The sequence below is a fragment of the Gadus morhua genome, chromosome 16 (genome assembly GCF_902167405.1).
Source record: "Gadus morhua chromosome 16, gadMor3.0, whole genome shotgun sequence".
Classification (NCBI taxonomy): Eukaryota; Metazoa; Chordata; class Actinopteri; order Gadiformes; family Gadidae; genus Gadus; species Gadus morhua.
This window is the reverse complement of record NC_044063.1, coordinates 28658602-28682408: the sequence shown is the minus strand read 5'-3', so window position 1 is coordinate 28682408 and position 23807 is coordinate 28658602. Positions and strand designations below refer to the sequence as shown.

At 47.4% G+C, this 23807-nt stretch overlaps 1 protein-coding gene across 1 annotated transcript in view; it reads right to left on the bottom strand.

Moving 5' to 3' along the window:
* Positions 1 to 23807, bottom strand: part of lrrc75a (leucine rich repeat containing 75A) — a 133906-nt gene that overhangs the window by 5356 nt on the left and 104743 nt on the right. Inside the window, exon 4 of the mRNA XM_030381626.1 lies at positions 939 to 1212. Within this exon, the coding sequence (XP_030237486.1) occupies positions 939 to 1212 (274 nt within the window). The remainder of the gene's footprint in view (positions 1 to 938; positions 1213 to 23807) is intronic.

Sequence of the window (23807 nt, the reverse complement as noted above, 5' to 3'; positions counted from 1 at the left end):
TGACTTCGTCTGAGCAATGTTGACATACTTATATTAATGCCCTCCTCACTTTTAAGGAACATCAATATTTCCCAATGCCTCAACCCGAGCAGGAAATATAATACGATAGCGTCGGATAGCGTCATCTTTGCCGGCCAATGACTTCAGATGTCTGCGCAATGTTGACATACTTAATGCCCTCCTCGCTTTTAAGGAACATCAATATTTCCCAATGCCTCAACCCGAGCAGGAGATTAAATACGATAGCGTCGGATAGCGTCATCTTTGCCGGCCTGCAGCTAGCCAGCAACGTTATTGATGAATGAGAGGCGTGATCCTTTTCTCGTAAACGAGATCCTTATGTCGTAAATATGATATCTTATCTCGTAATTACGAGATCTTTATCTCATAATTACGAGATCCGTATCTCGTAATTACGAGATCTTTTCCGTAATTACGAGATCCTTATCTCGTAATTACGAGATATTATCTCGTAATTACGAGATCCTGAGTGTGCTAACGGCTACATTAGCTGTGAAACTTTTTTTTATTTGGTGAATGCTCAGCGCCACCGTATATATTCACTTACCGCAGTGAATATAATGTTTACTTGCAGTGCAAGTAAACATTGGCTTAAAGGGCCGACTGCTATCAAGATGATTGATGAGAACATTTAATAGATAGTGATCATTAGAGGTCTTTGAATGTAGTTGACGACTGCGGATGATCAATACATTTGATAGATAGTAATAATTAGAGGTCCTTGAATTGTTTGTAAACAAACTTAAGTAGGAGCTTTCCTCCGCCAACATCAAACCAACTAATTTTCCCACCAACTATCCAAAACCTAACACAAAAACAAAAACAAAGCAAAGTAAAAAAGGTATAAACTAAACCCACAAACACAGACATATAAATATATAAATAAACCCACATAGACCATTAAAGGAGAGCTGTACCTTCAGGGCGTCGGTGAGCTCCTTCAGCACGGCCCTGGTCAGCCGGTTCCCGTTGAGTGCCAGGGTCTCCAGGTGTGGCAGGCCGGCCAGCGTGGGCAGCAGCAGCAGGAAGGCCTCGTCTGTGAGCTCGGTGAAGCCCATCTCCAAGCTGACCATGCTGGCCGCGTGGCGCCGCAGGTGGCCGCAAAGGCGCTCCATGTCCCTCGCTGCCAACGGTAGGCCTGATAGGTCCAGGGCCCCGCTGGGGGGCGGGGCTGAGAGCACCAGCTTCAGACTGGAGACATTAAGAAATGTGTAACATATTATATTTTTATATTAATCATAGCAGGGGCTAAGTCATTGCAGTACAATCTAATTAGATGGACAGGGAAGTTCCATTTCACAACGGTATTCAGTAGAAATTACATGAAAAAATGCATTAAAAGATTAGTCAACAATTCATTGCATATATAAGGCTACAGCAATTAACCAAGTTAATGGAAGCTAAAGACATAAAACAGAGGCAGGGATCTTGGTGAATTAGACACCAAAGTGGACAGAATGAAAGAAGATTTTGCTCTCATGTCGGCAGATACTGAAATCCATCTTCTCCCACTAACGTGCCGCCCCTGATGAAATGGGGTCCAGTTTGTTCTGTATAGTTGCTTCTTCAAAACTAGTGCCAGTGACAACACAAGGTGGAAGTTTGTCTACCGCTTTCTCTGATGACAAATTATCCTTCACATAGATGACAGACAATAAACAGATGATAATATCATTGAATGGACAAACCAAATGCTAACCCAGTGAACTCCCCTTCAGGATGCACAACGAAGAACTTAAGAAACTTTTCTTGATCTGGGTAAGACAGACTTTTCCAAAAATGTGAAAATAATAGGAACAGTTCTAGGGGGTGGAGTTTCAGTTAGTCCCCGAAACAGTCTGCAAAATTTCTAAATAGCAGCGGTACCCAAGGAAAGGGTAGAACTCGACGGACCAATTAATACAGTTCAATCGGAGATAGATTGAATAACGATGTGAAAAGATAAACACAAATTGGCACGCAATTCTTTTCTCTGGATAATATGTTTTTGCTTGACTACTTCCAAACGAATCTGGAAAGAGCAAAGAGAGCATTTTTTTTAACCACGTAATGGGAGATATGGGAAAAGTAATGGCTGCACAGCCAAGGCCGGACTGAAACTCTGAATATCTGGAAGGTCTTTCCATTTCACCCCTTTTCTTTGGCGAACCATCTTCTGAATCAATTCTCCCTTGAACATTTCCTACCCATTTTCCTCCCGTATCTCGCTCTCTCTTCAAAACATAGTGTTTAGAGGTCCATCTCTCTCTGAAGGATGCCTCCAGTGAAACCAAAAACCTTAATGAACAACGTGCAGGATGCTGAACACCGTTGACACCTGCATTGGTTCGAAGCTTTAATGATAACATGTTTTTTCTGCGTTAATCACTAAGTTTGAATGCAGGCCTACGGTTGTTGGGCCTACGGTAGTCTCACAAATAAGACTTCCGATTGACATCTAAAGTCTTACATCAGACAAGCTCAAATCAGGGGGATTGGGCATTTCACTTTCTTTCGCTTTACACCTCGACCAGTACCACACCACTGCGTTCGACCAGTACCACACCACCACATTTCAACCAGTACGGTTCACACCACTATTTTTTGACCAGTACCACACCACCACGTTTCAACCAGTACCACACCACTATGTTTTGACCAGTACCACATCACTATGTTTCGACCAGTACCGCACCACCACGTTTCGACCAGTATCACACCACCACGTTTCGACCAGTACCACACCACTACTTATCGACCAGTACCACACCACCACAATTCGACCAGTACCACATCACTACGTTTCGACCAGTATTGTTGCTGGGGAAGCAGAAAGTGCCTGGGTGCATAAAGTGTGCCATATATTGGACTGATTACTGGTTATACTACTTATAGTTCATTTGCATTTTGCTGGAGTTTTAGAAGCTAAGAAAATCAATCACTTTCCATCAATATCTATCAATCTATCTCTCAGCCTTCCATCCATCCATCATCTTTCTTAGAGTAAAAAGACAGAATGATCAACTTTGCAGAAACCCTGTGTTTAGCATGGGCCTTTGGGATTTTGTGTGGGGTGAAATTGATAATTTCCCAAGTTTAATTTGCAATTCTCATTCAATCGTTTTTGTTGCTTTTGAGTAAGGGTTTGTCATCAGACAAAACGCGTCATACACAAAGACACAGCTGGCACTGCACAGCCGACACAGAAGAAGGGTGAGATGACAAATGAAAAAATTATTTGAATTGATCCAAAAAAAAAGAAAACGACTCCCACGGCGTGTCCTCCAAGGACACTCCGTGTCTACCCATGAAGCAAGTTTACCCCACTGCGATATTGTCAAACTGTCCATAAAGAACGTGTTAAATAAAAGTCATTACCGACTGTCTGCCTACGTGTGCTGCATTTGGGCTCTCCCAACCTGTCACAGTACAATCTGGCCCGACATAGACCTAGCACACACCACTGATCCGCTGGAACGACTGGGCCGAGTCGAGACTCAGCTAAAACACCATGAGGCAATCCTAGCCTCCACCGCAGCTGATGTTCGGCAAGCAGCAGCGAATCAAGAGCAAGGGTTTGCCACGTTAGCCCCCCAGGTCCTGCAGCTCACCAACGCCTTCCTCCCCGGATCCAACTCCACCGGCACCGACTCAGCATGGTCCTGTCTCGGAGTCTTGGGTCTGGGTTCCCGAGCGCTACGCTGGTAATGCGGAGGGCTGTACCTCACAAACTTTTCTATCCTCCTCGATCTCCAGCCCAACACCTTCGCCTCCGAGGAAGCCAGGTTGGCGTTCTCAATTAATCATCTGCCCTCCTCGCTTGACGGCATCATCGAGCTGGGAATTCAAATTCGAGCCCATGCAGATCGGCCGGGCCAGCCTCACCCCAGAGGAGAGAGAGAGACGCCGCGTGGGGAACCTCTTCCTCTACTATGGTCAAAGGGGACACTTCCTATCCAAGTGTTCAGTAAAAGACCGGGCTCACCAGTGAGGGAGGAGGTCCTTGGGAGCCACACATCCAAACCCTCCTCCAACCTACGACTGCTGTGCCAAGCCCGACTACTGTTGCCTCAGGGCTCCCAGACTCTCGCCACACCAATAGGTTCAGATATGACCATTATTGACGACGATCTAGCTCGACAGCTGGGGGTCGATCAAGTTCTCCTGCCCTGTCTGGTTTCCGTCAAGGCTTTGGACGACCGCTTTATGAAGACAGTCACCCACCAGACGGTGCCTATCCACATGCTCCTCTCTGGCTACCACCATGAGACTGAACAGTTCCTCATCCTGCAGTCTCCTCGCCATCCGCTCCTCCTGGGGTTCCCCTGTCTCCGTCGTCATAACCCCCACCTCGACTGGACGACTGGGGCTATCCTAAGTAGAAGCTCATCCTGTCATCAGGTTTGCCTGAAGTAAGCCTGAACCAGTTCCAGCTCTGCACCTGACATGTTGGGGGTCCCCGCGGAATACCTTGACTTCAGGGAGGTGTTCAGCAAGGCCAGGGCTACCTCTCTTCCACCGCATAGACGTTAAAACTGCGCCATCGACCTCCAACCCGGCTCCGTTCCGCCTAGGGGCCGCCTGTACTCCCAAGCCGCCCCTGAGAGGGAAGCAATGGACAAGTACATTAATAATTCTCTGGCGGCGGGCATCATCCGCCCTTCCTCGTCCCCGGCAGGAGCTGGGTTTTTCTTTGTTGCAAAGAAGGATAAGACGCTTCGTCCTTGCAATGACAATAGACTCCGGAGTACCAGCCGGGTCAAAGGTTTGGCAATCCAACAGGGACCTCCACCTGAAGATGGAAAAAAAAAAAGCTGGCCCCATGGTTCTTCAGGCCATTCAAAGTGGAGAGTCATCATTACGGCGGCTGTGTGGCTCAAGCTCCCACGCTCCATGCATGTTCATCCCTTCTTCCATGTGTCCAAGGTCAAACCAGTTTTGGAGATTGCCTTGGTCCACGTTGCGCTTCCTCCTCCTCCCCCTGGTCTCATCGACGGGGGTCCAGCCTACACGTTCCGCCACCTCCTACGGTCCCGTCGGCGTGGTAGAGGGCTACAATACGTGGTGGACTGGGAGGCCTACGGTCCGGAGGAGAGGTCCTGGGTCCCAGCGAGAAACGTACTGAACCATGCCGTGGTCAGAAGTTTCCACCAGGAGCATCCGGACCAACCCACCAAGACCGCCCGTATTCCTCAGCCTCGGAGTCTGCCTCCTCGACCACCTCCTCTGCTCGACACTTCTGACGACGAGTCTGAAGCCGACAACGTCAGCTACAGGGACCCCTCCTCTGACGAGGGTGACGTGCTCCATGAGCCGAAGATGAGGATGGAGGTCTCTGACGAATATTAATGTTAAATAATATCTTATTATTATTTAACATATTTATGTTAAATAAAAGTCATTACTGACTGTCTGCCTGCCTAGGTGTGCTGCATTTGGGTCCCGACCTGTAACAATATTGGTTGACGCTGCTATGAGCTCCGAGGTGCCAAGACTGATACGTTCAAACTCCAAGGCTATCGGGCATGAACACCAAGGTTGACAGAGCATCACACTTTTTTTTGTCTAACTTTTAATTAAATGCTGCCACACCAACGCCTTATGGGTGGTTTAAATTAGTCTGTAGCAAATTAAATGTCTACCAGCAGTCATCCTTAAATTGGGTGAGTTCAAAGTTGTGAAAAACGGGGTGTTTTGACCTCCCGTCTTATAAGTCTTAGAGTCTATCAAACCATACAATTATTATGTCAGCAACTATGGACCCTTTAATATTAGTTTTATTTGTGAATGTTATTTGTATCCCAATATTCCCCCCACTCAAAAATAAACACAGTAGCATATGTCTCTCCTGCCCACGAAAATAATCAATTAATAAGGCCTCTGCTTTCTCTCACCTCAAGAAAATAAGGACGATTTATAATATATGAATATATTTTCTACAAATGTAGGGTAGAACAACCTTGCAATATTTATATCAGAGTTCTCCACAAACAATGTAGGGTAAGAGTGGCACTGTGCCACAATACTCCTGTCCAACGTCACCCTGTCACAGTTCCTAACAGGGACGCAGGCTTTTAGTTTGAGATATCATTTGATTCCATTAAAATTAAAAAAAAACTCTTGTGTATTGGAATAATGCTTAAAAACGAGCTCTGGGTAGGAAGTCTCCTTCAGATCCACTCTGGATCCGACTGGGTTCGGGCAGAGTAAACTGAGGACGCACTTTGGATGATTCCAATCTAACAGAAGGGCTGTTGACAGATAAAGGTTTTGAGCAGTGCTGGAAGATATTGCGTGGCTGTATGGGAAGGCTCTCATTGAAAACACCACCCCACCCGAAGTTCCAGTCAAGACACTGACCATTTAAAGGGGACATATAATACCACCAGGTGCGAGTGTGATTAGCCCTTAAAAGCCATTTAGAAAATCTGCCTCTGCATCACAAGTGGGTGTGTCCACCTAGATGTGTGCTGGATAGATCAGTCTAGCAGCCTACCCAGTGGACTGAAGTAAACGTTGCTCATCTATCCATCACAGATCTAGGTGGACACGCCCATTAGTGATGTCATATGGGGCAGATTTTGAAATGGCTTGTAATCACACTCACACCTGGTGTTATAATATGTCCCCTTTAAAGGGCATTCTTTCATATTATCTTGGAACTATAAAGGTTGGTTTTATAAATTGTGCAAAAAAAATTGCATTAACACAAGAGCCACCCACCTCCCCCTTTGGAAATTTTTCTTGAATCAGAAGCAGGAGAAGTACCCACATGTGTTACTGATACAAATCGTTCTGGCCTTCCCTGTGTCCATCCCTCAGGCAAAGTGGAGGAGGCCATACATGAACCCCCTGATTCCTCATCATCAAATGATGACATGTTTTTCAATATTACTTCATATTAGGCTTCAATGATTGTACTGATGGTAGGTGACCGTAAACCTTCTCTAAAACTTTTTCTTCTCACAATGAATAACAAATATATATTGATAATAATTATTTCAATGTTTATTAAAAAGGCCTTAATGCTTTCAGAATTGGATTAGTCTAAATAGGTGAAATCAAATTTACATTCTTTAACTTCGGCTGCATTCAGGAGGGACTGTCTGGTTTCAGGCCAAATCAAGGTCACATACTCAGGGCGAGCAGTGGACAAATCATATTAAACATTGGAGGATGCAGAGGACCATCAACTTCATTAATTACAGAAAGAAGTAGCAATTTATGAAGATGTAAATGGTGATTAGAGAGAGAGTGGGAAGGAAAGAGGGTGGGAGGAAGGGAGGAAGGAAGGGAGGGAGGGATGAAGGGAGGGAGGGAGGGAATATGGAGGAAGGGAGCAGGGGAGGGAGGAAGGGAGGCAGGAAGGAAGGGAGGAAGGGAGAAGGAGTCGGAATGAAAGAGAGACATAATGAGGCAAGGGAGCTTCTAGCATTTCCTGGTGACCTACACACACACACACACACACAGACACACCACATAGACACACACACACACACACACACACACACACACACACACACACACACACACACACACACACACACACACACACCAAGCCATATAACATGTGTGTGTGAAAAGTGCCTGACAGACATCTGACACAAGTGAAAGACAGATGGCTCCCTGATGGTAAGACAGAAACGTAGAATGTGTTTAAAAATAGAAGTGCAAATGGAAATGTGTTTTCCAAGATTGACACAAGGTTATGCGTGCGGAGAAGAGTGCGTCAAACCCAACACACACCGGTGCCGAAGCGGCGAGTCAAAAAGAACGGCCCCATTATTTTGGACGAACTAGCACGCGCCAGTGCGATGCGCCGCCCCACTAGGCTTCACGCCACTGTTCTATTCCCTAGCGTCGCCACCCCTGAAAAAGCACTTTTTTAAAGCTGTTTGGTACATCCCGGCTTGATACAAGATCCTGTACATCTGTACATATCCTGTAAGCACAAACAGAGGATCATGGGCATCAGGGCCATATATGTAGTCATAACAACTGGTATGACGTTATGGTAGCCTATACCGACTAAGTTTGTTGATCTGCTTCTTTCATAACATTATCACAACGGTGCTGCAGCGCGCCGCTTCCTATTGGTGCTAGGGGCGGCTTTTGACGGGTATGAAATGCGCACCGTTGCGCTTCGGCGCCGGTGTCTGGCTGGCTTCATGTGCTCTCTGGTGCAAATCCCGTCTGGGCGAGACAAGGCGTCATTACGTCTCCATTCAAGTGCAGGCAGAGCAAGACGGGACACACTGAGAGAGACGTTGCAGGGAAAGGTTTGACCAGTGTGCGACCAAAGACGGGTCAGGAGAAAGGTAGAGAGAGAGAGAGAGAGGGGTAGAGAGAGAACGGAGGAAGTGAAAAATTGAGCATTTAGATGAGATATGGAGTGAGTTATAAACAAACATACAGACACGTTGAGAGTATCTTGTTAACATGCCTGCCCTTATGACATGCATGTGAGGAAGCATTATCACTAATCAGAATCCGCAGGTTCACCACACTTAAGCCGTGTTCACATCTAGCATTTTTTTAACTCTGCCAGCGCTTGTTTTACATTATATTCCTATGGAGCAGAGCGTTTCTGGAAAAAGTCACAGCCGTTTTTTTAAACGCCTCTCCCAGCTTTTTTTTCTGCCATACGGAGCATTGAAAAAAGTTCAACTTTCAGGAAGAAAGCGGCCGACGTCAGGCGTAATTGGCAACTGACCAATCACAAGCGGAATATTTACACAGTGAGAGGAAACTCACTGTCAAAACAAGAAACAATGGCGGACAAATCACTCGGGAAAGTGCCGGTGGATTGATTAATAGTTTTAATTACAGAACATGTCGAGATCTACGACATGTCTAATGGGCTCTAGCCGGGATACGTAGTAGGCGGGTAATGTCGGGTCTAGAATGGGTTCTTTGCTAAGCGATAGAAAAAACGCTCTTGGCGCTTTTAGGACAAAAAACGCTGCCAGCTTCTTCTTTTATTTAATAAAAGGTCGTCTCAACTTTTCCCTATTACAAAAAACGCTAGATGTGAACACGGCCTTAGGCTGTTTCCCAAAGTGAATGCTGCAACCTTGCTAGAACACTTCCTTGCTAGTCACATCCTATGGAGATGAGGCTAGAGTGCTGGCTAGAGTGCTGCCTAGCGTTTGTAGCGTTCAGAGTTTGGAACGACTTGCTAGTGTGGAAGATATATGAAAATATAGCCTATCATTACGTTGCAAAAACGTTACAAAAAAATCGCACAAGTTAACTTTTTGCATTTACATGATTAACCTATAAAAAGCAATACGACGCAAAATATTTCTGAAAACGTTCAAAAACTTCACTTGTGTAAAGCAATGTGTCTTGCTTTCCAGACACGCAGCGTGGGAACGCAAAGGATTGTGGGTATTTTGGCGCATGCATCCATTGATGCATCCTCGAAAAATATCGGAATTTTCAAAAATAAAGGACGCGAAAAGGGCGCGAATTTCCGAGTGTCCTTAACATTGGAACAGTGCTTGTCGGCGTTCCATGACCAAGGGTCCTTAAATGGGCGGCCGTTGATCATTTTTCCTTCACTTTGGAAAACAGCCTTAAGTGCAACAATAATGAGTGGCCCCGCCCCCGTGTGGATGGAGAAGAAGGAAACATTTGTCTTTCGTTCACTTCAACATAAATTCTAAAGATTGGAGTTTGGCCTTTTTCTTTTCTGCCCAAATTTAGAGAACATGGCCAAATAAAGCAGATGAACTTGAAATATAATATATTTCAATGCGCCAGTTGAATGTAATTTTACCCATCATCAAGGAATGCTTTGTAGGTGGAGCACTTGGCTCACCGAGAATCACCTGCATTCCTTTTGAAACCGTAAAGACTATTTTCTCCTACTCCTCTTAGTTCTGTGCCTCATCTTTTATTCAAGTATTCTGGAGGTTCATGTTGGTATCTGCAGTCTCCTAACAGATAGAATGGATGAGGTGCAGCTGTCTCTATTCATACACTGAGCTGCTGACTTGATCTCTCAAAGGAGCCGTTGTCCCCCAGCCGCCGCCAGCGTCTCCCTGACTTGTCTCATGACGGGTGCAATTGGTTTGAATCTGCTCAGCACATCCCTCCCTCAAGTTTGATGAATGAGCATAGGATTAGGAAATTAAGAAAAGTATTTTGCGACTGTGTAATTCTGTGTAGTATTACTCGTACTGCCAAGGTCAGTGGCATATCGTTCTTGAGGATTTTATGATTATTAGGTTGCAAACCATCATGTTAAAATTAGAAGGCTCAATAAAATTAAATGCCAATAAACGATATACCTATGAAAACATTGACATGTTTAGGTCAACATAAATTCAATTCAAAATATTTTCCATGGACTCAAGTGGACCTAAAAAATGCTAAGACTGAACAAGGAGGTTTGTTTATATGTCCTGGATCAGCCTTACCCTGGATACAACATCTGAATTGAGTTAAACAAACTCATTCAAGGGTCCATAGCTGGTGTTTGGGCTGGATTGAGGTCTGATTGGATTAGGAGGTGTTTGTGTGTGTGTGTGTGTGTGTGTGTGTGTGTGTGTGTGTGTGTGTGTGTGTGTGTGTGTGTGTGTGTGTGTGTGTGTGTGTGTGTGTGTATAGACCTATTGTACACTGTTCTCCATCTCTCAGCTCTAGCTCTTCTCTTTAGATGAGGACATAACTATGGCTGGTTTCTAACCCTAGTTAATCTAAATCCATAGTGATTGAGAGTTCGGTGGGAGGGTGTTCCCTCTGCTTGATTGTATTTTTAATCCCAGATTCATCTTCACGACAACAAACAAGGATTCCCATTCAGGAAAAAAAAATCATGGCAAAGGATTGTGTAACAAAATGGAACCAGGGAACAGAATGGAATTTAGACAAACCAAATCCCTCTAAATGTTATTTTGTAAGTAATAAGTAGGGAATTATGGTAATGTATGTGTTTTCCCAATTGTCAATTATTTGGAATCCGAATTTGCTTAGTTTCTTTATTCTCTAACACCATCATTCCAATCTGTCCTCTTTGTATGCATATCAACACTGGATCTCTGGAAGCTCAGCAGGGCTGAGCCTTGTCCATCCTTGGATGGGAGACCAGTGTGTGTGGGTGCTAGTAGAGGCGTTGGAGGGCCAGTAGGGGGAGCTCATCCCTCTTGCTCCAGAACAGAGAGGGGGAGTCAAAGCTCACCGGCTTTGGGATGTGACGGTAAACCAAGGTGCTGTCCCCCTGTGGTAACTAGAGATCCCATGGCACCCATCACAAGATTAGGGGTGTTGGCCAAACTCCCGACCAGCTCACCTCATCCCAGGTCTCTGATTGGATAGTTTCATCATTCCACCTCTCCACGGTAACAGCCAGTGTTCTGGCGCCTACTGGCAGCCATGAGTCACCCAAGGTGGTGCTACTCACGGGTAGGGCATGAGGTGTAATACCCCCAAGACACACACAAATAATCACTATATGAGAAAATCAGAACCATCGGAATAGAGAAATTATTGAAAAAAAAAAAGGGCTTAGGACGCTCATTGCCACAATAATGCGGCAGAAAGAATCCAAACCGTGGGTAAACAAAGTACTCCCTGTTGGATTGGCAAATGTAGAAAATAGTGTTTTAATTATTGAGTACACAATAGAAGGTGGCAGAGGAATAATACAGGCCAAGACAGGGTCTCTGTCCCCCCCCTTACCCCCTCCAACACACATGCAGCCCCTTGGGGGGGACCTCTACATTGAGTTAGATATGAGGAACTAATGAGAGGCTGAATACAGTAAAAGGATTAAGCAGGGATTCTATTTTAACTCCTTTCGTTGGAACAGTGCTTCTTTTAGGGAGCTTTGGACGTTTTCTCCTGAACATAGGTGTAACCCATATGGAATATGGGGCTACTAAACCCTTTATTATTTAAAGATGCAATTGCATGTGTTCTCCAGTAGGGAGCGCTTGACATAATTCCAGTAGCAGGAAATTATACGTGAGCATCCCGTTTCCAGGGGGACACCTTCAGCCATTACACTTAAAGGTTGGGTATGGGATTTGCGAAACGCCAGCAGATTTTGAAAATACACAACTCAAATGTTCCTTCCCCCTCTCCTTCAACGCTGAATCTGACTCCACCCATTCCAAGTACATGTACGCGCAATCATGCACGAGCGAACACAAATGCGCGAGAGCGAGCCATTAGCTAGTTAGCTAGCTCCAGTAGCTACCGCAGGATAGCAACAAACAGAAGCTTGCTCTGGGTCACGAGCTTTGAGTACGTGCACGAAGGGGTCGCGCGGGGAGCGGGGGAGGGGGAGTGCAGTACGACCGTTTGATTGACGTACTTACTGTGCAATGCCACTCGGTGGGTCTGGAAATCATTGGCTGGAGTTTTTCGAGCCCTGCCCGTTCCACAGATGATTGACTTTTTTAATTTTCATGACAGTACTTCTAACTCAGTGGCTGTAAGTGGGTTATGATAAGGATTTCAAATAATTTTGCAAAAATGGCCAAAAAAGAGAATTCCATACCCAACCTTTAACAGACAGCAGGTATTAAGAACAACAACAGAGAATCTCCTGGACCTGAACTGTGAAAATAGAAGATAACTACAGTTGAGTTATATTGTTCACTTGAATCTCCGGTTGGTTATTGTTTGATCCCAGGAAGATTTGAAACTACGATGGCGAACTTTGCCCAGTAGAACTGTGCATGGTGGACTTCCGGGTAGCGGTCGAGCAGCATGGATGCTTGAATAGTATGCTCCCTAACGCCAACACAATAAACTCTGCAAAAACTCGAGAATATAACAAAGAAAGATACATGGTAATTGATAATGAGTGGAGGATCAAAGAAAGGAAAGAAGAAAAAAATCCTCAACAGTCCAGGTAAAGAAATAAGTCGTTCAGACGAGGAAGAAGACGAGCTAACTGAATCTACAGCTATGGCTACACCGAATGCTAGCTTTGATAGCATTAGCAAGCAAATCCAAGCAATGCAAAAAGAGCTGAAAATTGACCTGAAAACTGTCAAAGACGACAACACAACTCAAGTCAAAAACGAACTGGCTGCGTTTAAGGAGGACATTAACCAGAAACTTGTCAAGATAAACGCAGACGTAGAAGGACAGAATGATAAGGTGGACGCCGCTTTAACTCGCACTGCAGATGTCGAGCAGTGGAGTACTGACGCAAAACGTGCAATGAAGGACATACTAAAGGAACAGAAAATAATGATGGATAAGCTGGATGACTTAGAATCGAGATCCAGGCGGAACAACATGCGAATATACAGCATTCCAGAAGACGCGGAGTTGAGAAGCGAATCGGTCGTGGCTTTAATTGATAAATGGTTAAAAGACAAGCTTTCAATCGAAACAGACCTCAAGATTCAACGAGCCCACCAAGCCCTGGCGCCGAAGCCAAAGACAGGACAACCCCCAAGGCCAATTATCCTCCACTTTCAGCAGCTTAATGTGAAGGAGTGAGTTTTGAAAGAGGCGTAGGGTAAGAAAACTCGGAGAAAAAGTAGGATTTATTTAGATCATGACTACTCTGTGAGTATGCTGCAACAACGCAAAGCGTACGTGAACGTGAAGAAGATTCTAAAGGGGGAAGGCAGCTGCTTTCAGACACCCCTCAACAAGATGCGTATCCACTGGGCTTGTGGAATGAAGACGTTCAGCAGCGCGGAGGAAGCAGTTGGTGACATGAGGAGCAAAGGATTTGAAGTAGATGACATCACCGATACCAGAGGCGCTACAGCCCGTGACAGGCTCCATTCAAGTGGGCTGGAGCCTTGGGCACGTGTCGGGAGAGAACGAGACTGAACCTCGCAGGCAGGCACACGAGAGAAAGGACGGCTGGAAGAATTTCAACGTGAGGTGAATAACCGACTAAGTATAAATGTGAATAACATATCCTTGAAGTGTAATACAGGTCAAAAAAGAAAAAAGGTAGTGTTCAATTCGATGTGACCTGAAGGGATTTAGATATCAGACTTGTTGGCTCAAAGGGACTGAAGCACAGCTGCCTGCAACATAGTCTAGTATGGGCAGATCTACCCCTTAAGGGTTACATCTTACTACTAGCTGGGGGCCCTTCTCTTGTGGAAGGCATTTCCCCTCAAAACTGAAGCTAATTTTGCAAAAATGGCCAAAAAAGAGAATTCCATACCCAACCTTTAACAGACAGCAGGTATTAAGCACAACAACAGAGAATCTCCTGGACCTGAACTGTGAAAATAGAAGATAACTACAGTTGAGTTATATTGTTCACTTGAATCTCCGGTTGGTTTTTGTTTGATCCCAGGAAGATTTGAAACTACGATGGCGAACTTTGCCCAGTAGAACTGTGCATGGTGGACTTCCGGGTAACGGTCGAGCAGCATGGATGCTTGAATAGTATGCTCCCTAACGCCAACCCAATAAACTCTGCAAAAACTCGAGAATATAACAAAGAAAGATACATGGTAATTGATAATGAGTGGAGGATCAAAGAAAGGAAAGAAGAAAAAAATCCTGAACAGTCCAGGTAAAGAAATAAGTCGTTCAGACGAGGAAGAAGACGAGCTAACTGAATCTACAGCTATGGCTACACCGAATGCTAGCTTTGATAGCATTAGCAAGCAAATCCAAGCAATGCAAAAAGAGCTGAAAATTGACCTGAAAACTGTCAAAGACGACAACACAACTCAAGTGAAAAACGAACTGGCTGCGTTTAAGGAGGACATTAACCAGAAACTTGTCAAGATAAACGCAGACGTAGAAGGACCGAATGATAAGGTGGACGCCGCTTTGACTCGCACTGAAGAAGTCGAGCAGTGGAGTACTGACGCAAAACGTGCAATGAAGGACATACTAAAGGAACAGAAAATAATGATGGATAAGCTGGATGACTTAGGCCCCGTCCACACGAAGCCGATTTCATGGCGAAACCGCAAAGGCCTTGTACGGTTCGGCCTTCCGTCCACACGAAGCCGGCGAATCCGCTGACCGAAACCGCACACTTCTGAAACCACCCTCGGAGGTGGTTTCAAATCTATCCGGTTTCGTTTTGGTTCCGTGTGGACGCCTGAAACCGACTGAAACCGCAAACCATGACGTCATCGCTCTTATGCCCGCGGAGTCTCAGAAATCACAACAAAAAAGATGATGGCAGACTACAAGCTTGTAATCGTTCTGCAGCATATCATGTCCCTTGTTGGGTTGCTAAGCCATTATTTATTGAGAATCTAGTTCGCCATCGTAGAAGAGCTGTTTGTTTGTGTTGTTAGTGGTTCGGGGGGCAGCCTTTATGCGCATGCTCGCCTCTTCTTCTTCTGGATTTGTGTACCAGAAGCAGCGCCCCTTATGGGCCTGGAATGTTTACTACAGCGTTTCTACAGATCTATCCGGTTTCGCTTGGCTTCGTCTTTACGGAGATACTTCCAAACCGGATAGGTCGAAACCGTAACGGTTTCGCCCGTTTCGGCTTCGTGTGGACGGGGCCTTAGAATCGAGATCCAGGCGGAACAACATGCGAATATACAGCATTCCAGAAGACGCGGAGTTGAGAAGCGAATCGGTCGTGGCGTTAATTGATAAATGGTTAAAAGACAAGCTTTCAATCGAAACAGACCTCCAGATTCAACGAGCCCACCAAGCCCTGGCGCCGAAGCCAAAGACAGGACAACCACCAAGGTCAATTATCCTCCACTTTCAGCAGCTTAATGTGAAGGAGTGGGTTTTGAAAGAGGCGTAGGGAAAGAAAACGATAGTTATGTTATTATAACTCTAGTTCTATGATTGTAGGCGTAGCGCGTGCGCGCGCTGAAAATTCAAACTATGCACCTATCAGCGTGGGCACCTCCCACATTTCCCACGGTATCGTGTATATAGCACGGTGCATACCGTCGCTCATCCTCCACGCTTTTCTTTCAGCATTTGGAGGGTACAGCAGGGGTTCTATTTCATGTAGGCTACGCCGTCTAGGCTTCGCCTTATGGGCTAAGGTGAAGCTGCGAGCGGAGCCTGATCAATGTACTCCTGCTGGACCCCAGTCAAAACGACCTAAGTCACCAGAACACATTAAGACTCAAAAAAGCCAAGGAAGTGTAAATAAAAAACTAATTCCTCCTAGATCAAGCAAGGCAATGATCAAGGGAGAAAAAAGTGAGTCTGTAAAGACTCCGGCTCTAATCCGTGCTTCATGGAACCCATGAAAAGGAAAAGAAAAACCAGAGCAACACGGTTTCCATTAGGTCCGCTACTACCGGGGGCGGAGCCACAGAATCCGGCTCTCCAATAAGGGGACTCTCGGCCGTTTTTAGAAGAAAAAACGGCGGGAGTGCCACACTGGCAAACAAAGCCACCTGACAATTGGCGAGCCAATAGAAAAACCTCCCTAGCCTGCTTTTCATTTGAAAAAAGGTGGGAGAGTGAGACTGGTAATCAAGTCCAACTCGCCAGCCGGCGAGAGGAAATCCAACCACGCCGCTTTAAAGAACATGTCTATATTCTTAAGCCGTAAAAGGGGTCCCGGGCTCTAGCACAGAGTTGCCGAGTGAGCCCCTGGACATGTCTAACATGTAAAAACGGACAAAGGGGCCGGGGGAAGACCAAGACGCAGCCGCGCAGATGTCTTCCACCGAAACGCCCTTGAGTAGAGCCGTTGAAGCGGCCACGCTCCGTGTGGAGTGAGCTTTAACGCCCAACAGTGGAGGCAAGCCCTGCCGAGAGTAGGCTAAGCAAACACCCTCACATACCCAGCAAGAAAACCGCTGCTTAGAGAGAGCGCGGCCCCTGCTAGCGTCGCTATAACACACAAACAACTGTTGTGTGGAGCGGAACGCGGCAGTGCGATTCACGTACATAGCCAACGCCCGAACCGGGCACAGGAGATGCAACTCCGCCTCCGCCTCATCAGAATGAGGCGGGGGGTGAAAAGCCTTAAGCACAATATCCCTCGACCGAAAATAACTATTAATGTTCTTCGGGAGGAACGCAGGATTAGGTCTGAGCAACGCGAAGGAGCTGTCCTCGTTTAGCAACAAGCAACTCGGGCTGACAGACAGAGCGGTTAGCTCACCGGCCCGCTTGGCAGAAACCAAGGCCAACAAGAGTGCCGTCTTAAATGACAAGGCATCCAAGGGGGCCTGAGAAAGAGGCTCAAAAGGATCCCTGGACAATCCGCGCAACACGGTGGGGAGATCCCAGCGTGGTGTAAGCACGCGTGAAACAGGCCTAACCCGTCTAGCCCCACGCAAGAATCTCTTGACCAGTGGATGGCTGAAGATCGGTCCACCATCACAGCCTGCATGGCCAGCCGAAACGGCTGCCGCATAGACCTTGATAGTGGAGAAGGCCAAACCTTTCTCCAATGAGTTTTGCAGAAACGAAAGCACGCTTCCCACCTCGCATTGAGATGGGACAGCGTGGTTCTTCTCACACCAATTAGAGAAGGCGCACCACTTTGCCGCATAGAGGGAAGAAGTAGAAGGCGCACGAGCGCTCTGAATAGTGTTGATAACCGTCTCAGGCAAACCTTTGCCCTGCAGGATCAACCTCTCAGGAGCCAAACCAACAGCCGTCCCGAGACATCGGGCGGGTGGTGCACCGTCCCGTGGGCCTGTGAAAGCGTATCCGGCCTGAACGGTACTGGCCACGGCGCTGACCGTGAGAGCGCGGCCAGCTCTGGGAACCACAGAGCTGAACGGTTCTCCGGGGCCACTAATATCAGGGACAGACCCTCCTGTCTGACCCGTTCCAGAAGAGGAAGGATCAGCTGGAGCGGGGGAAACGCATACAAGAGAGCCAAGGGCCAAGGTGTGTGTGCAAACGCATCTACCCCCAACGGGGGAAGATCCCGAGGGCTGAGGGAGAACCACCACCTGCAGTGCGTGTTCTCCCTGGACGCGAAGAGGTCCACCTGCGCTGTCCCGAACCTCTGCCAGATCAGTCTGACAATGTCGGGATGTAACCGCCTCGAGACATGAGGTCCGCCCCAAAGTTCTGGGCACCCGCGATATGCAGTGCTCTCAGACTGAGGAGATACTGATGAGCCCAAAGCCAGAGCTCGACCGCCTTAAGGTGGAGAGCAGGGGAGCGGACTCCCCCCTGTCTGTTGATGTACGCCACCGCCGACACGCTGTCTGTCCTGATCAGAACGTGGCGGCCGCGCACCAGGTGAAAGAAATGCAACAGCACTTTCCTCACAGCGTCGAGCTCCAACACATTTATGTGTGCTGTAGGGGGCGTGCGCCACTCGTCTCCGACCGAGTGAGAGAGGCACGTTCCTCCCCAACCCGTCAACGAGGCGTCCGTGAAGACCACTACGTAGGACGCCACCCTGCCCAGGGGAACACCTTTGAGAAGGGCGGGGGGTCCTTTCCAATATTCCAGGTCTGGCGACACCGAACGGGGGACGAGGAGCACCCTGAGCTTGTGTCGCCTGGGGTCCAACCGTTGGCGAGCAAACCACCGCTGGAGTCTGCGCATAAAAAGCAGACCCAGGGGGACCACGGGGTGGGCAGCTGCCATCAGCCCCAACAGGCGCATGGTGGACAGTGCGGTCACGTTTCTGCGAACGTGAAAACGGGAGAGCGCCGACAGGATGGCGTCTCGCCGAGGAGGCGAAAGCATCGCAGTCATGGTGGCTGAGTTTAGGCAAAGCCCCAAGTAGACTGTCTGCCGGCTGGGGAGCGGGGAGCTCTTCTCCCAGTTGATGGCAAAACCCAGGAAGGAGAGATGGTTTATCACCAACATGGTGTCCCTTCTCGCGGTCTCTTCTGAGTTGCTCAGAATAAGCAGATCGTATAGGTAGAAGAGAACCCTCTTTCCCTGAACTTCCGCGTGGCAACGAATCTGTTGAACACGCGAAGATCCAGAATAGGTCTCATTTCCCCTGACTTCTTGGAAACCAGGAAGTAGCGGGAATAAAAACCTAGGTGAGACTCGTGGGGGGGAACGACAGTGATGGCCCCCTTTACCAAGAGACGCGCCACCTCTGCTGCCAGAACCGTGCTCGCAGCCGGGTCCCGTAGCGTGGTCTCCACCAACCCCATAAAGGGTGGGGGACGACGCTTGAACTGTATGGGATGGCCCCATCTCAACGTGGTGTCCAACCACGATAGCAGAACGCACCGCTCTTGCCAACACGCATAGCGGTTGGAGAGAGGGCGAGCCGACAGCTGAGGAAGACCGTCCAGGAATAACCCGTATTCCTCTGCCCCTACCGCCTCCACACTGCGTGTGAACCAAGGGGGGCTTCCCACGAAAGGGAGGAGGCTCAGCGAGCGTAGGAGACGTACCAGAACCAGCCGCTGTAAAAACAACGAGCTGTCTAGACGTTGCGCTCGTGACCGCTGAACAGGGAGCGAGCCGTCCGGCCGCCGCACCTATGCGCTGTCCGCAGGCTGTAGCCACAGCGTGCGGACCCGTCTCCTCACCTATAATGTGGGTTACCAGGGGACCGGTACAAGCGGCCGCATCCACGGGCTCGTGCAACGAGTCTCTGATCCGTCCACGAGGCTCTAAGGATCGCCACTTCTTGGAAGCAGGTGAACCAGAGGCCATGTGAACACGCCGTCCGACCGCCACCCTACAGCCACCGGGCTGAGGGGGGGAAAGAGGCAACATGGAGGAACGCGCCACAAGGGTAGGACGCAGGTGGCCTAAGGAATATCGCTCTTTGGGTACCATGTACTGCCGTTCAGTCGAACGGTCTTTAATTTTTTCTTTATTAGGGAAGGAAAAAGTCGGAGCCAGCTTCCGGAACTTTCCGGTCCGTGGCGCTGCTCCACCCGTCCGCGGTGGCGGCGGCCGCGGCTGCTGCTGCTGCTGCTGCTGCGGCACCGGGGCTGGAGTCGGAGGCGGTCCCCTGGAACGCTGGGCCCGGCCTGGACCCTGCCTCCTCCCGGCCTGCTGGTGGGAGGAGCCCGTGAGAATCGCCCCGAACCGGGAACGATTCTCACGGACAGACTGCTGGTGCGCGAGAACCTCGGAGAACCGGGGACCAAATAGGCCATCCGGCGCTAGTGGACCCATAGCTGGAGGATGGCGCTGGAAAAGCGGGAAACCGCCAGCCATCGTGCGGCTTCCTCCGGGCCGTAGGCCTCCCGGTCAGCCGACAAGGAGACCATGGCGGAGGAGAGCAGGGCGATGTTGTTGACCGCCGCCGCAGATTGAGAGGCACAAACGAACACCCTGTCCGTTAGGCCGACAATCTGTTTCTGGAGGCGGTCGGGGGGCAGCGGCTTTTCGTTAGGGCGCCATCCGGCGCCCGGACAGAGAAGCGCTGCCAGGGGAGGCTCCAGGCGAGGGATCCCCCTCGCCTGAGTATCGGCCCACCCTTCCACGTTGGTGAAGTCCGTGTAGGACTTCACCGGGGCCTTCAGTGTAGAAGGGTCCCCACCGGCAGCACTAAAAAAGTGCTGCACAGGCGGGAACAAGGGGCACTGGGTAACCCGTCGGGAAGACGATGGGGTGCGAAAGCACTCGCCCTGCATATCGTCCGATATGGGGGCCTGAGGCGGGGCCGGCATAGGAATTCCTTTGATGGCCGCCGCCTCACCCATGATCTCCCCGAAGAGATCGGCCATCCGGCGCGGTCTCTCTCGTTCCACGGCGGTGGCGGTTGAAACCCGGGAGTGGGAAACACCGGATGCCGAGTCGTCGAAGACGTCGTCCATTGAGACAGCGTCGTCGTCGGCGTAGTCCGGGCTGGCCCTGAACAGGTCAATGGCGTCAGCCAGGTCCACCGCAGGGGAGAAGTAGAGGTGTCTGGAGAGGATCCCTTCTTCAGACAGCTCCCGGCATGAGACACAGGAGACGGAGGGCGCCATAGCAGCCGCAGCGTGGTCGGCGCCGAGGCACCGAAAACACGCCACGTGCCCGTCACCCGGTGCCAGGGAGGCGGGACAGGAGGCGCAAAGGAGTCTTGAGAAGGACCTAGCCCCAGGAGCGCTCTCAGGTGGCCCTGAAAAGGGCCGTTTGTCCGAGGCCTCTCCCGGGCCACTGCCACCGGCTTGGGAGATCCGTTGTTCCGTTGAAGACATCTTCTTTTAGGTAGTTCTCTAATCTGCTGACAAGCACAAGTGCTGAAAGAAAAGGGAGGATGAGCGACGGTATGCACCGTGCTATATACACGATACCGTGGGAAATGTGGGCGGTGCCCACACTGATAGGTGCATAATTTGAATTTTCATTTTGGATTTATTTTGATCATGACTACTCTGTGAGTATGCTGCAACAACGCAAAGCGTACGTGAACGTGAAGAAGATTCTAAAGGGGGAAGGCAGCTGCTTTCAGACACCCCTCAACAAGATGCGTATCCACTGGGCTTGTGGAATGAAGACGTACAGCAGCGCGGAGGAAGCAGTTGGTGACATGAGGAGAAAAGGATTTGAAGTAGATGACATCACCGATACCAGAGGCGCTACAGCCCGTGACAGGCTCCATTCAAGTGGGCTGGAGCCTTGGGCACGTGTCGGGAGAGAACGAGACTGAACCTCGCAGGCAGGCACACGAGAGAAAGGACGGCTGGAAGAATTTCAACGTGAGGTGAATACCCGACTAAGTATAAATGTGAATAACATATCCTTGAAGTGTAATACAGGTCAAAAAATAAAAAAGGTAGTGTTAAATTCGATGTGTCCTGAAGGGATTTAGATATCAGACTTGTTGGCTCAAAGGGACTGAAGCACAGCTGCCTACAACATAGTCTAGTATGGGCAGATCTACCCCTTAAGGGTTACATCTTATTACTAGCTGGGGGCCCTTCTCTTGTGGAAGGCATTTCCCCTCAAAACTGAAGGAGGGTCAACATATGAGGGTTGTTGACATCTCTAAGTCGCTTTTTCTGTTTGTAGTTATGTTACGTTATTTTTTCATATATTTGTTTCATATGATGGTTATTGCACTGAGGGGGAGACACCACAATGTGAACAGACCAAAAACAGCCTATGAATACCAAACAAGAATGTATTAAGCTTATGTCTCTAAATGTTAATGGCTTAGGAAACCCAGTCAAAAGAGCTACAATTATAGCTAAAATTAAAAAGGAGAGGACGCCGATTAACTTTCATCAAGAAACCCACCTTTCACAAACAGAACATGAAAAATTTAAAAGATTTGGATTTAAAAACACTTTCTATAGCTCCCATTCTAACAAAAGAAGTGTTGCAATTCTTATTCCTAATGCCACCAAATTTGAATGTCAAAAATAAATAAAAGATAAGGAGGGACGTTATATTATTGTAAAAGGAACAATCGACCAAGCAATGGTAACATTGGTGGACACATATGCCCCACCTGAAAGTGATAAACACTTCTTTAAATCCATATTTGATTTGATTGCTGCAGAATATAGAAGGTGTATGTATATGTGGAGGAGATCTCGATGTGATAATGAACCATGACCTAGACACAACTAGACGCAAGAGAAATAAGATACCTCTCACATAGGTAGTGAAAAATACATGGGAAGAAATGGGCTTTTTTGATGTATGGAGGGAACTACAACCACTACAGAGAGACTTCAGTCATTATTCAGCAGCACACTCCGTCTATTCAAAAATTGACAATTTTTTTATGCAGAAGGAAAACAGGGATAGAATACAGGAATGTCAAATTGGATTGGCCAATTTGTCGGACCATAGCCCAATCTATTTAAAAATATATTTGAAGACACAATATGGAGATTAAACGTGGGGTTATAAAATAACAAACAGGTGGTCGAACAAATCCAAGCAGAAATACAGAAGTACTTAGAGGAGAATGATAATGACGAGACAGACCCAGCAATACTAAGGGATGCTCTAAAAGCTGTCATACGAGGACAATTATTTGCAATTACAATTAAACTTAAAAAAGAAAAAGAAACTCAGTACAAGTCTCTGTTAGCTGACCTGAAACAATTGGAAGAGAAAACAGACGAAAAATAACAAACAAATGCAACAAATGAAAGAGGTGAGAAACTAAATTAACACATTACCACAACAGGAAATAGAGATAAAGGCTAGGTATTTAAAACAAAATTACTATGAATTAGGCCCTAAAGATGCCAAATTATTGGCGAGAAGATTACGTTAGCAACAGGCAGGGATTACAGTCAATAAACTACGTGATCCTAATGCCAACCAAATAAAATATGAACCAAAAGAAATTGAAGGTATGTTCAGGGATTATTACAATAATCTTTACGCACAAACATCTACAACAAATCATAAGGAAACTAAAATATTTCTAGAATCCCTGGATCTGCCTTCTATTAGGTAAAGTGCAAAATGAATGCAAAGATATATACAGATGAAATCTGAAAGGCAATAAGAAAATTGAAAACAAACAAGGCTCCCGGTAGTGACGGAATTCCCTCTGAGTGGTACAAAAAACCCTAAAAAAGATCTGTCGCCAGTATTACTTAGAGCCTTTAATTGAGCCATTGCCAAAGATAACGCTCCTCCCTCATGGAAGGAAGCAATAATTACAGTCATTCCCAAATTACTAAAGGATACCAAAATGATAGACCAATAACAATTCTTAATATAGATTACAAACTTTATACCAATTTCAAACAGGCTCCAAACAATAGTATCAGATTTGATAGATGAGGACCAGACTGGCTATGTCTTATGTTGACAAACTCAGGAGTAATATCAGGAGAATACTTCACATTATACATAAAATACAAAAAAATAATAATACCAGCAGCATTGATCAGCCTAGATGCCGAAAAGGCATTCGATAGGGTTAACTGCTATTTTCTATATTTAACCTTAGAAAGATTTGGATTTAGTGAGAAAACAATTCAATGCATCAAATCACTCTATAGCAAACAATCAGCTAGAATTAA